General features: G+C 43.1%; 1 protein-coding gene across 4 annotated transcripts in view; it reads left to right on the top strand.

The window, feature by feature from the left end:
• LOC134354319 (tetraspanin-18-like) overlaps window positions 1-13,965 on the top strand; it is a 328,944-nt gene that overhangs the window by 296,276 nt on the left and 18,703 nt on the right. For all 4 annotated transcript variants that reach the window (XM_063063253.1, XM_063063252.1, XM_063063250.1 and 1 more), the window contains 3 exons: window positions 5,818-6,012; window positions 10,978-11,052; window positions 13,035-13,133. In XM_063063253.1, the coding sequence (XP_062919323.1) occupies window positions 5,818-6,012; window positions 10,978-11,052; window positions 13,035-13,133 (369 nt within the window). The remainder of the gene's footprint in view (window positions 1-5,817; window positions 6,013-10,977; window positions 11,053-13,034; window positions 13,134-13,965) is intronic.

Here is a 13,965-nt window from a genome sequence, read left to right as displayed (position 1 = left end):
CGGGAAAATTGTTCCCGATGTTGGGGAAGTCCAGAACGAGGGGTCACAGTTTGAGGATAAAGGGGAAGCCTTTTAGGACCAAGATTAGAAAAAACTTCTTCACACAGAGAGTGGTGATCCTGTGGAATTCTCTGCCACAGGAAACAGTTGAGGCCAGTTCATTGGCTATATTTAAGAGGGAGTTAGATATAGCCCTTGTGACTAAAGGGATCAGGGGGTATGGAGGGAAGGCAGGTACAGGGTTCTGAGTTGGATGATCAGCCATGATCATACTGAATGGCGGTGCAGGCTCGAAGGGCCGAATGATCTACTCCTGCACCTATTTTCTATGTTTCTATGTATGCATAGTATCCTGTAAATTACTGTATTCTATATAATCATCACTGTTTGGGGATCTATATACCACCCCCACCAATGTTTCTACCCCTTTCTTATCTTCACCCATACAGATGCTCGGTGCAAACTGACCTTCCTCACCATTGTATTGATTTCCTCTTTTACTAACAATACCACACCACATTCTTTCCCTTATCACCTTTCCTGTTGGATGTTCAGTTCCCATTTTTGATTGCCCTCCAGCCATTTCTCCATAATCAAAAGAGTATTGTCTGCATTTACAACTAATTGCACGGTTATTTCCTCAGTTTTACTCTGAATGCAACATGCATTGAGACATTGCGCCTCAGGCTTGTCTTTTGAATATTCTCAGTCACCATACCATTGTTTGCAGTTTGGGCCTATTTATTTCTTCCTCTTGGTCTCTCCACCTTCAGCTTGTACTTCCCGTCTTTCATTTCTATTCCTGTTTCCTCTTCCTCGGTTTCCCTGCTTGATTTAGCATTCTCCACTCTAGTTTAAATCTATCCCAACAACGGCACCCAAGCCATTTTAAAGATAAGGCTCCAGTCATGCTTGGCTGTGACCCATCCTGCCTTACAGCTCCCACCTTTCCAAGGGCTGGACCCAGTGCACTAACAATGCCACCCTCCTGTGTAAATCCAGCAAAAATGCAGCCATTTATTCTCTTTTTCCTGTATTGTTTGGTACAAGGCACAGAAAATAATCCTGAAAGTACTTAATTTAAAGATCGGCTTTTTATTTTAGCTGTGAACGCCTTAAATTTATGTTGACTATATTGCAAGGTGAATGTGAGGTTCTTATTGAGTTACAGGATGAGATGAGGTTATTTACTGTGCACTGGACAGTTGAGGTTACAGAAGAGGGTGAAGTCATGATCCTATCCCTTCTCCAGCCTGTATCCCTTTTGCCAATCAACTTTCCAGCTCTTAGATCCACCCCTCCCCTTCCTGTCTTCTCCTATCATTTCAGATCTCCCCCTCCCTTTCAACTCTCCAACTATCTCTTCTTTCAGTTAAGGCTGATTTATACTTGTGCGTACCAGCTTACGCCGTAGCCTACGCAAGTGGGCTACACTGTTGTGAGCATTTATACTTGTGCGTTGGTGTGTCTGCGTCGCTCTGCAATTCGTGCACGTCACACATGCGTACACACCTGCCCATGCAAGGTTTCATGGCCATGGTAGTTTTTCTCGGGATAAACAAGTTTAAAGCGAGCGTCTTTTTTCGTAAAAGCGAAAAGTGTCCTCCGTAATTTCGGAGGTCAGTAAAGCTTTATGGAAAGCATTGCAGCCAGAGTTCCTTCCCTGCCCTTCAGTCGCCCAATGGGAAGCTATTGCAGCTTGGGAGGAAATGCCATGCTACCAAGCAGACCAATCACAGTTGTTGCGATCTGCGTTGCTGTGACGCGCAGTTACATTTTGGGAGAGGTGCGCATCAGGCTATGGCATAGGGATCCATGTAGGCACTGCGTAGGGTTCGTGGCTACGCCGTACCTACGGCGTCATTTTGACGCACAAGTATAAATCAGCCTTTCGTCCTGACGAAGTGTCCCAGCCTGGAATGTCGACTGTACCTCTTCCTATAGATGCTGCCTGGCCTGCTGCGTTCACCAGCATTTTGTGTGTGTGTTGCTTGAATTTCCAGCATCTGCAGATTTCCTCGTGTCTGCGTGAAGTTATTTATTGTTTTGCAGGACATGGGGGATGTTATTTATTGTCATAGTGAAGTTATAGGGAGATACAGCATGGATGAGTCCATGCTGACAATCAAGTATTATCTACACCAATCCTACCCTCATCCCATTTTAAACTAGAAAAAGAAAGCTTTGTTTGTCAGATGTACATTGAAACATCGAATCATGCCGTGAAATGGATCCAAGACTAAAGCAGTCCCCATATTGAGGTGGCACTGTATTGTATTGGTGAACACACATCTTACAGTACCCGCGACTTTGGTTCAATTCCTACTGCTCTCTATAAGGAGATTGTTCGTTCTCCCCGTGACTGTGTGGTTTCCTCGGGGTGCTCCAGTTTCCTTCCAAATACGTACCAGTTGGTAGGTTAATCGGTCATTGTAATTAAGCTGGGATTGCTGGGTAGCATGGTTTGAAGGGGATACTCCACACTGTATCACAAGAAAACAAATAAAATTAAGAATATTCCCGTCCGCTGTTCTGTGCTGTATCTCTAAATAACCCAATCTACCTGTGACACCACTTTTTAATTGATTATAGACCTGTATTCCCAGACCCCTTTGTCCTACCACACTCCTCAGTCCCCTACCATTCACTGTGTAAGACCTACCCTGGTTGGTCCTATCGAAGTGTAAAACCTCACACTTGTCTGCATTAAATTCCATCTGCCATTTTTCAGTCTATTTCTCCAGCTGGTCCAGATCATGCTGCAAGCTTTGATAGACTTCCTCTCTGTCCAGCCCACCACAAGCTTGCTGTCATCTGCAAACTTGCTGATTCATTTAACCACATTATCATCCAGATCATTGACATAGATGAGAAGCAACAGCAGATCCAGCACCAGTCTCTGCTGCACTTCACTAGTCACAGGCCTCCAGTCAGAGAGGCAACCATCTACTGCCACTGTCTGGCTTCTCCCACGAAGGCAATGTCTAATCCAATTTACCACATCATCTTGAATGCCGAGCGACTGAGCCATCTTGATTAACTTCCCATGTGGGACCTTGTCAAATGCCTTGCTGAAATCAATGCAGACAACATCTTGCCTTCATCAGCTTTCTTGGTAACATCCTCTTAGACATGAGCTACAAAAGACAAAGCCATGTTGATTATCCGTAATCAATCTCTGTCTATCCAAATACTCATATATCCGGTCTCTTAGAATATCTTCCAATAACTTTCCCACAACTGATGTCAGACTCACTGGCCTATAATTTTCTGGTTTATGTTTAGAGCCTTTCTTAAACAGCTGAACAACATTGGCTATCCTCCAATCCTCTAGTACTTCACCTGTCACAAAGGATGATTTCAATATCTCTACTAGGGCCCTGGCAATTTTTGCACTTGCCACCCACAGGGTCTGTGGGAACACTTTATCAGGCCCTGGGGAACTGTCCACCCTGATTTGTCAAAAGGCAGCAGACACCTCATCCTCTGTGTTCTGTACTGGGTCCATGACCTCGGTGTTACTTTGCCTCACTTCTATAGACTCTGTGTCCATCTCTTGAGTAAATACAGATACAAAAAATCCATTTAAGATCTCCCTCACCTCTTTTGGCTGCACAGCTAGATTACTTTTCTGATCTTCCAGAGGATCGTCTTTTTCTGTAGAAACCCTTCGGATTCTCCTTTACCTTGTCTGCTAGGGTAACCTCATGCCTTCTTTTAGCTCTCTGATTTCTTTCTTAAGTGTCCTCTTGCATTTCTTATGTTCCTGAATTAACTCATTTGTTCTTATCTGACTCTACCTGCTACACACCCTTTTTTCTTAACCAGGGCATCAATATCTCTTCAAGAGTAGGGATCCCTAAACCTGATGTCCTTTCCTTTTATTCTGACAGGCACATACAAGCAAACACAGACACGCGGCTCACAAGAGACGGTTGTTGCTGTGCCCATCTTGTGTGGTGGGGGCCAACTGTCAAAGCCTATTCTCAAAGTTTCTAAATATCAATGATAACTACATCAATTTGGAGCAGAATGAAAGTCCAAATTTGAAGCATTATTCATGAAAAATTAAAAATTAATAAATTCACTTGAAAGGAGGGCTGAGATGAGAAGAAATTTCTTCACCCAGAGGGTGGTGAATCTATGGAATTTTCTACGCAAGAGGGCTTCAGAGGCTCAGCTGCAGACAATATTCAATATGGGGATCAATGGATTTTTGGATATTAAAGGACGCAAGTCATGTAGCGTTAGTGCAGGGGAGTGGTACCATTGTAAGAGGTCTGCTATGATCTTATTGCACGGGGGAACAGACATATGTGGTTGAATAGCCTACCCCTTTTTCTTACATGCTGTGGGCCTAGTGGAATTATCTGAAGTAAAATAATTTAAAGCATAATAATAGTGGTTGTGGTTCATAGTGGAATCAATGTCACAGGTGGAAACAGGACTGAGCTTCTGCTGGCAGACGTTAGTGCTAAACTAATGCTATTTATATGCTAACGATGAAGTCTTGTACTTTAAATCATCATTGCTCTCGCATCTCATTGGTCTTACCTGTACTGCACTTTCTCTGTAACTGTAACACTATTCTGCATTCATCTGTGTGCTACTTTGATGTACTTCAGTATAGAACAGTCTGTCTGGATGAACACAAACATAAGCTTTTCATAGTATCTTGGTAACACTGATGGTAATGAACTGGTTATCAATTGTGATGTTAGGAGAAAGGGTTAGAAGCAGGACCTCCAGTGTCGTTACCTCCAAATTATTCCTCATGCCATATGTTGTGAGTGTGGAGTTAGGAGGGTACCACAGATCAGTGTGAGGAAGGAGGGAAGGGCACGAGCAGGGCTTTAACCTTTCATGGCAGTGAGACCACGTCAGCTCTTCCAAACCCAATCCGGCTTCTCCTGTGGCCGTTGGCTTGAAACCCCCGGCCCAATGGCCGGGCTCAAATCCTCTGGCCTGATGGCCCGACTAGACATCACCGGCCTGACGGCTCAATTCAATATCCCCAGCCCGACAGCCCAATTTGACATCCCCAGCCCGACGGCTTAATTCAACATCCTCAGCCCGACAGCCTGATTCAACATCCCCGGCCTGATGGGCCGACATGCCTTCTCTGAACTGTCGGCTGGCTACTCCAAACAATGAGCAGCTCACTGAAGCAATGGACCTGTTGTACATAGTTATTGGGGAAAAGAGTAGTCTTACTATGTATAAAAAGACACTTAACAAGGGAAAAAGCACCTTCGGTTGGTCCCTGAGAGGCCACTGCATGTATACACACCGCCATCTTACCAGAAGAAGATCAAGGCCAAAATGGTAATTTGGAGACAGGCCAGTTTCAATGGGATAAGAACAAATCTCATTCTGGAAAATTGGAATCAAAACATGGCAGATAAAATTGTAATTGAACATTAGGAGTCTTTTTAAAGTGGAGCTTGGGAAAAGTCTAACCGGTAAAGTAAAAAGAAAATCATAAAAGTTCTTTAGAGAAGTGATCAGGGAAATGGTTGTAAGAGGAGGGGGTAGCGATTAGGGGCTGATGAACTAATGTGGTTTGAGAAAGCCAGTGCAGATTTATTAAAGGTAAATTGTGCCCAGATAACTTGATGGACATTTTCAGTGAATAACCTCTCGGTCTTATCACCTGCTCTCTCATTTTTAACTACCCATTTCATACACAATTAATACATCCGGTGATCAATGTTCTGATGAAACTGGAAAACGTGGGTGATGCTGGTGTTGTGTGATGGGGGTGTGATGCTTGCTTTACAGGGTCGGACTGATAATCCTTGTTTTATTGTGTTGCAGATGAGTGGATGCGCCCTGCTTGCAATGGCATGCTTGTTATTGTATTACCCTGCAGGACCAGGAAACATTATCTCAATCAGCAATGCGATTTTTATTGGAACAGTCTATGCCATAGCCCTGTCTATCGTGCTGCTTGTTCTTGGAATACTCGGGAGCGTTGCCGCATTCCGGGAGAGCAGATGCCTCCTCATGGCTGTAAGTGCACCTTTTCCATTCTGTTCCAGTTTCCAAATCTGTCGCTTTCAAGGCTTAGTGAAATTCAGCTCACCATGGGCTCGCTGCCTACAGGTGCTGTTGAATATCAATCTCAGACTTGGCTTCTCCATGAGATATATGGGGAATAGGAGCATCCTGGCCTCCTGCTGATAGAAGTAGCGGTACGGTATAAAACTGGGATGAAGCTGGGAGCACTGTGATGCACTTGGCCAGTAGAACGGAGCACCTGGTGGAACAACTGTCTCATAGCCTTTGCATTCTGTGGCAACCAAGGAAACGTTTGGAAATTAAGTAGGTAAGGACCTTACTGGAATGCCAGGTCTATTATCCATCCCACGTTACCTGTGATCAGCAGATGTAGAGCCAGCTTATACGGAGTCCATTGATATCGAGCACATCCTGAAGGAGAACTCCAATGTATCCTGAACACTTTTGCAAGTGCCCTGAATCTTGTCTTGAGTATTAAAAAAAAGTCATAGATACTTTATCACCAAAGCCCAATCACCCATTTATCCAGCCCTCCATAAAAGTTGACAATATCGCCCTTGAAAATGTAGACCACTTTCAAAAGCAGACATCAACTCAGAAATCAATCACTGCCTGAGCTGTGCCAGGGAAGCCTATGCAAGATTAAGGAAAAGAGTCTGAAAGCTGCGACTTAAAGGTCCAAACAAAACCTTTGGTCGATAAAGCAGTCATTCATCCTACATTATTGTATGGAGCTGAATCATTGATTACCTACTGTAAGGAATCTGAAAGCCATAAGACCATAAAACCACAAGATATAGGAGCAGAATAAGGCCATTTGGCCCATCGAGTCTGCTCTGTCATTTCATCATAGCAGATCCAATTTTCCTCTCAGCCCCAATCTCCTGCCTTCTCCCTGCATCGCTTCATGCCTTGACCAATCGAGAATCTATCAACCTCTGCCTTAAGTATACACAGAGATTTTGTCTTCACAGCTGCCTGTTGCAATGAATTCCACAGATTCACCACTCTCTGGTTAAAGAAATTCTTCCTCATCTCCATTCTAAAAGGACACCCCTCTATTCTGACGCTGTGTCCTCTGGTCTTAGACTATCCCACCATAGGAAACATCCTCTCCACATCCACTCTATCAAGGTCTTTCACCATTTGATAGGTTTCAATGAGCTCACCACTCATTCTTCTGAATTCTAGCGAATACAGGCCCAGAGCCATCAGACGCTCTTCATATGACAAGCCATTCAATCCTGGAATCATTTGTGTGAACCTCCTTTGAACCCTCCCTAGATTCAGCACATCCTCCCGTAGATGAGGGGCCCAAAACTGCTCACAAAACTCCAAGTGAGGCCTCACCAGTGCTTTATACAGTCTCAACATTACATCCTCGCTTTTATATTCTAGTCCTCTTGAAATGAGTACTAACATCCCGCTTGCCTTCTTCACCACAGACTCAACCTGCAAATTAACCTTTAGGGAATCCTGCACAAGGACTCACAAGTTCCTTTGTGCCTCAGTTTTTTAGATTTTGTCTCCATTTATAAAATAGTCAACCCTTTCATTTCTTCTATCAAAGTGCATGACCATACACTTCCCTACACTATATTCCATCTGCCATTTCTTTGCCCATTCTCTTAATCTGTCTAAGTCCTTCTGTAGGCTCTCTACTTCCTCAGAACTACCAGCCCCTCCACCTATCTTCATATCATCTGCAAACTTCGCAACAAAGCCATTAATTCCATCATCCAATTCATTGACATATAACATAAAAAGAAGCTGTCCCAACATAGACCCCTTTGGAACACCACAAGTCACCAGCAGCCAACCAGGAAAGGCTCCCTTTATTCCCACTTTTTGCCTCCTGCCAATCAGCCACTGCTTTATCCATGCCAGAATCTTTCCTGTAACACCATGGGATTATAGTTTGTTAAGCAGCCTCATGTGTGGCACCTTGTCAAAGGCCTTCTGAAAATCAAAACATCAACCAATTCTCCTTTGCCAATCCTGCTTACTATTTCTTCAAAAAATTCCAATAGAGTTGTCAGGCAAGATTTTCTCTTGAGGAGACCATGCTGACTGCAACTTATTTTATCATGTGCTTCCAGGTATCCTGAGACCTGTTCCTTAATAATCGACTCCAACATCTTCCCAACCACTGAGGTCAGAATAACTTGCCTGTTGTTTCATTTCTTCTGCCTCTCTCCCTTCTTGATGAGTGGAGTGACATTTGCAATTTTCCTGTCTTCCGGAACCATTCCAGAATCTAGTGATTCTTGAAAGATCATTACTAATGCCTCCACAATCTCTTCAGCCACCTCTTTTAGAACCCTGGGGTGTACACCATCTGGTCCAGGTGATTTATCTATCTTTAAACCTTTTAATTTTCCTAGAACCTTCTCTCTAGTTATGGCAACTTCACACACTTCATGACCTCTGACATCTGGAACTCCACCATACTACTAGTGTCTGCCACAGTGAAGACTCATGCAAAATACTATTCTGTTTGTCCTCCATTTCCTTGTCCCCCATTACTACCTCTTCAGCATTGTTTTCCAGCAGTCCAATATCCGCTCTAGGCTCTCTTTTATACTTTTTGTATCTGAAGAAACCTTTGGTATCATCTTTAATATTATTGGTTAGCTTACTTTCATATCCCATCTTTACATTTTTAATTACTTTTTTAGTTGTCTTCTGTTGGTCTCTTAAAGCTTCCCAATCCTCTCCCTTCCCACTGATTTTTGCTCTATTATATGCTTTCTCTTTGGCTTTGACTCCTTTTGTTATCCAGTGTTGTGTCATCTTGCCTTGAGAATACTTGTTCCTCTTTGAAATGTATATATCCTGTGGCTTCCAAATTGCTTCTGGAAATCCTAGCCATTGCTGCTCTGCTGTAATCTCTGCCAGTGTTCTTTTCCAATCAATTCTGGCCAACTCCTCTCTCGTGACTCTGTAATTCCCTCTACTCACTGTAATACTGATACATCTGACTTCAGCTTTTCCTTCTCAAATTGAAGGGTGAATTTGATCATATTATGGTCACTTTCCCCTAAGGGTTCTTTTATCTTGAGCTCTCTAATCAATTCCAGTTCATTGCACAATCAATTCCAGTTCAAGCTCCGGAACAATATCACCAAAGATTCTTATGAAATATTTTGAGGATCAGCTGGAAGGACAGACGCACTAACACCAGCGTACTGGAGAAGGCCAAAATCACCACGATAAAGCATTCACGTTTCCCCAAACAGCTTCTTTAGTCCCAGTTGATGGAAAGTCAATGGGCCCCTGGTGGGCAAAGGAAACACTTAAAATATAACATTAAAAGTATCCTCAAAAAATGCGGTATTACATCTAAAAGCTGGGAAGACATTGCACTCAATAGATACATCTGGGGGAAATCTGTTCAAGAGAGAGCTGTACTACATGAAAGCCACCTCTGCTGTGCCACAGAGAACAAGTGGCAGCTGTGAAAGTACAGACTGAGCATCAAAAAGACCCGACCACTAACCACAACCACCACTTACTCTTGCCCACACTGCACCACAATCTGTGGATCCAGGATTGACGTCAACAGCCATCAATGGACAACTGCTTAGTCCATTGATACTCAACGTGAGTGATCATACTACTTTGATTGATCTGTAGTCATACATAGGTCAGGCTGGCTGAAATGACTGATATCACTCCTTGACAGGCTTTACAATGTTGCTGGTTTCCTCATTATTACACTGGGTGTAGCTTCGAGATTTAATACCTTGGATTTAAATTCCCTGGTTGCCAAGGTGGGATTAGAACCAATGTCTCCAGATCAGAGATCCAGAACTCAGCTGTTAGTCCAGGAATTTAGCTGCAACACCACTGTATCTCTAATATTCTTATACCTTATCCAGGAGGTTGAAACGAGGGAGGCTGTGGCTTCCTTTTAACATACTGAACATGGCTGTTGTACAAACCCCTCACCAACAGTGCTGTTGTTCAACCACTTCTCCTCTTTATAATGAAGATCTTTTATTGAGTAAGTTTCTGTCCAACTTTTATTTATTCTTGTCCGGGCTCTAAGCATCACTGGCAAGACCAGAACCTACTACCCATCCTGAATTTCTTTCAGCAGGAGGGGGGTAACTGCCATTTTCAACCACCGCAGTCCTTATTGTGAAATGCTCATATGGTGATGCTGGGGGTGTAGTTCCAGGATTCAGATCCAGAGCTTGGAGGGGAACCTATAGATGGTGGTGTTCCCATGTGCACTAATTTCTTGGTGGTTAAGGTCAGGGTTTTGGGAGAAGCTGTCAGACTGAGAAAGCTGCTGCAATGCATTATGTAAGTGGTACACAATTCTGACACTGAGTGGCAGCAGTGGAAAGAATGATTGTTTAACATGGCTGACGGGTTCCAAATAATTGGACTGTTTTGTCCTCGGTGGTATGAAATATCTTGATATGCTATGGCAAATATCCATCATATACTTTACCTAAGCTCTGTAGGGTGTCAAAACATGAATCTCTCAGCTCAGGATTCCCAATCTCTGACCTGCTCCTGGAGTGGTGCTGTTTATGTGTCTGGTCAGGCTGAACTGATCAGTCTATATTGATGGTGAGAACGAGGTGATGGTAATGCTATCAGTTGGTAAGGATAGATAGATAGACTCTCTCGTGCAGAAGTTATCGACCGAACCTGTTGCGGCACAAATGTTACTTGTTACCGAGTGTAGTTAATGCTGCTTCATTCGCTGAGGAGTTGAGTCTACATTTGAATGCTGTGTAATTACCAGTGAAAATGCAACAATGATAACTGTGCAGACAAAGAGACAGTTACCATGCTGAGTCTGTGGATCAACTCCATTTCTATAACAGAAGAGATGGTGAAGGCATTAACATGAAGATCTTTATTTAGAGTTTCTTGTTTTTGTTGTTTCCTTGTTGCCTTGTTGAAGGTGCCTCATGCCCTTGTCTTTTCCTGTTTCAGTGCTTCTTACTGATTCTGCTGATGTGTATGGTCGAGCTCACTGCTGGAATAGTTGCCTTTCTCTTCAGAAATCACGTAAGTGCCCCTCAGATTAGCTAGCCGACACTAAGATCCCAACATGCTATTGAGCAGAATGCATGGAGAATAACATTGGTATGAATGTAAGTGGGAGGTTGAAGATCAGAATTGACGATGGCCTGAAGGGTCTGTCTCTCTGAGGCTCTTTTTGATCAGCATGGACAACGTTAGCCAAAGGGCCCCTTTCTGTGCTTGCATAACTCTTTGAATCTGCGATTCCATAATATCCCTGTGACTACGCTTTGAATTTTCTGTTCCAAACACATTTGTGTCTATCAATATGAAATGGGTTTTATTTATCCTGTCACATACTCCGTAACAGGTTAAAAGAACCAGCAGAAATGGAACACACCTGGAGTCTGGTTTTGCTGTTAACTAACTCTACTTTATTAGTAACTACATAATAAAATAATATAAAACTAGATAAATCAAACAGGTTAGCAGAGTTTATGCATATATAAGTGTGGAAATATAAAACCCAAACTTCTTCAAGTTTAGGCAGTAAGGAATACAGTCTTACAATGGTAGGTAGGAAAAGCTCAGTTCAGATGCACAGGTTAATTAATGTGAGATGTTTGTAATCCAAAGGCGAATGTTATGAGAAGGCAATTACGTCAACATTCCACAGATTCCACGACAGCAACACAAGCTAACAATAGTAGTAGGTTTTATCTCCGAAGTTGTTGCACTCCACACACGAAATATCACCGACTGTGATCTTCAGTGAATATCTTTTCAACACAAGTGGTACCACACCCGAATTCAGCTATGGGTTATCCCAAAGTGGTGGCCACAGGATTCTCAAACAGAATCCATGTATGGATTATCACCAACAGTAGTTTATCACAAAGGGGACGCTCTTCAAGGGAACCACCACCCAGACAAGGGTCGACACACCGGTAGATTCCACAAGGTTACCCCAAACACACAACGTTATAGCCACTTATCCAGTTCTACAACGTATGAAATGACTCCAACAGTGATTTGCCACAGGGGTGCCTTTCTTCAGTGAACTGCCACACCCAGACAAAGGGTAAATACACACGTGGTAATCACCAAGGTTTTCCCCTCACCAGAGAACCCACTCCCGTGAATTAACTAACTGACAATCACACTTCCGTATTCGAATGGTAACAAACTCACCCTCACGGGCTACTTAGAGAGAGAGTCCGAACAGTGATCTCTTTGTCACTAGGTTTCTTCTGTTTCAAACCTATCTCTCCTATTTTCTCTTCCTGCAAACTTGTTCTAGTTACAGAAAACTTGTGAGAGTCATTTATCAATACTCAGGATCGATCTCAATTCACCCCTTTTGGGCTACTGAAAGTTTAAACCAGCTACTGACTCACTGGCGTCTTCCACTGACTGAATCCATCTTGACTCTAACTGTGTGTGTCTGTGTGTCCTTGTAACTTCAAAACAAGCTGCAGAGAAACCATAACATTGATTGTCCATCAAATAACTCAACCTCTCTCTCTCTGGAGCAGCTCAAACAGGGTCCAAAAGTCAGTCTCATTCTCCTGGCATTTTAAAGTGACAGTCCACAGAAAATATGAACCCTAGGGGTACATAACAATCCACAATATTAAGATGCTATCTGTTTCATAGATGTTAAGCAACAGTTGCAGTACCATTGTTTAATGAGGTTGGTAGGTTATTTAGCTGCTGTAAACTGACACTAGTGAGGAGGTGAGTGGCAGAACCTGGGGGGAGAGAATTATGAGAATACAGGGAGAAAATGAAACGGGATATTGAGTGGGACTGTGAGTGGTTGATGGTCAGTGTGGGCCTGCTTTTCACTGTATCTTCCTATGACTATGACTCTATTCAAAATTAATCCTAACAATCCCTAAGGTTCAAGGTTTATTAGAATACTATTTGCTGCCTGGCATATTTGCATCTTTTTAAAAATTAATTCTGTTGATGTGAATCTCAGGCTGCGATTATTCACTCTATCTTGACGCCATTTTGCTTTCTAGTTAACAAAGAGGTATTTTGAGGACGATCTGGGAGCTCACTACACAGGAGACAATGGGACAAATGCCTACACCAAAAGCAGCAATTCCATCATGATCAGGGTAAGTTCACCTTGCACAGATATATCCAAGCAGGCAATCCCTCTTGCGGATTCGAAAGGTGAATAGTGGACCCTGGACAATAATGTACTGGTTATGTGACTAGATGGTCAATTGGAGTTCTGGACCATTGTCCGAATCCCAGCATCTCTGCTGGGAAATTTTAAATGATTAGGTAGAAGTGGAGAAGTGGGAATGTGTGAATGACGAAGACAAGGTCCTTGGTTTGTAAAACACCAGAAGCTCTGGCAATTTGATCTCCTGTAGGTGGTAACTCAGGCTTTAGACTGATGGTAATAGCTTACTTTCTGCTTTACACAGATTGACTTAAATCTGCTGAAAGATTTTCCACAACCAGTCAGGCATGTTTTCTCCAATGCCAGGAGAAGGCTGGTCATCAATCTTTTCACTAACTGCACAAAAACTAACCCAGGTCAACATTGGGGAAACGCTGAAGGAGGTTCACTAGACCATTCTGAGAGAAAGCCCAGGTTGACACAGATAAATTAGCATATCTGACATAGTGGCATCTGTTGCATCCAGAATGTGGCTGAAGATGTTTTCTAGTGCGTGGTCCACTGTGCCTTCTGAGGCCAGCATCTAGTGGACTTGAGCTTTGCTCCAGAGGGCAGAACCCGATGCTACAGTTGACATTTGTATACAAATAGCCCACAAACTGACCCGTTGAAAAAGCACATCCACCTCCTCGTAATGACTGAGAATCATAACTGCAAGAATCTCCATCGTGGCCAAGTTCGAGTTCATTGTCATTTGACTGTACATATATATAACCAAATGAAACAACATTCCTCCAGACCACAGTGCACCCACAGAA

The sequence above is a fragment of the Mobula hypostoma genome, chromosome 11 (genome assembly GCF_963921235.1).
Source record: "Mobula hypostoma chromosome 11, sMobHyp1.1, whole genome shotgun sequence".
Taxonomy (NCBI): domain Eukaryota; kingdom Metazoa; phylum Chordata; class Chondrichthyes; order Myliobatiformes; family Myliobatidae; genus Mobula; species Mobula hypostoma.
Note: the sequence above shows the minus strand (reverse complement) of the source record. Positions and strands in the feature narration are given on the sequence as shown.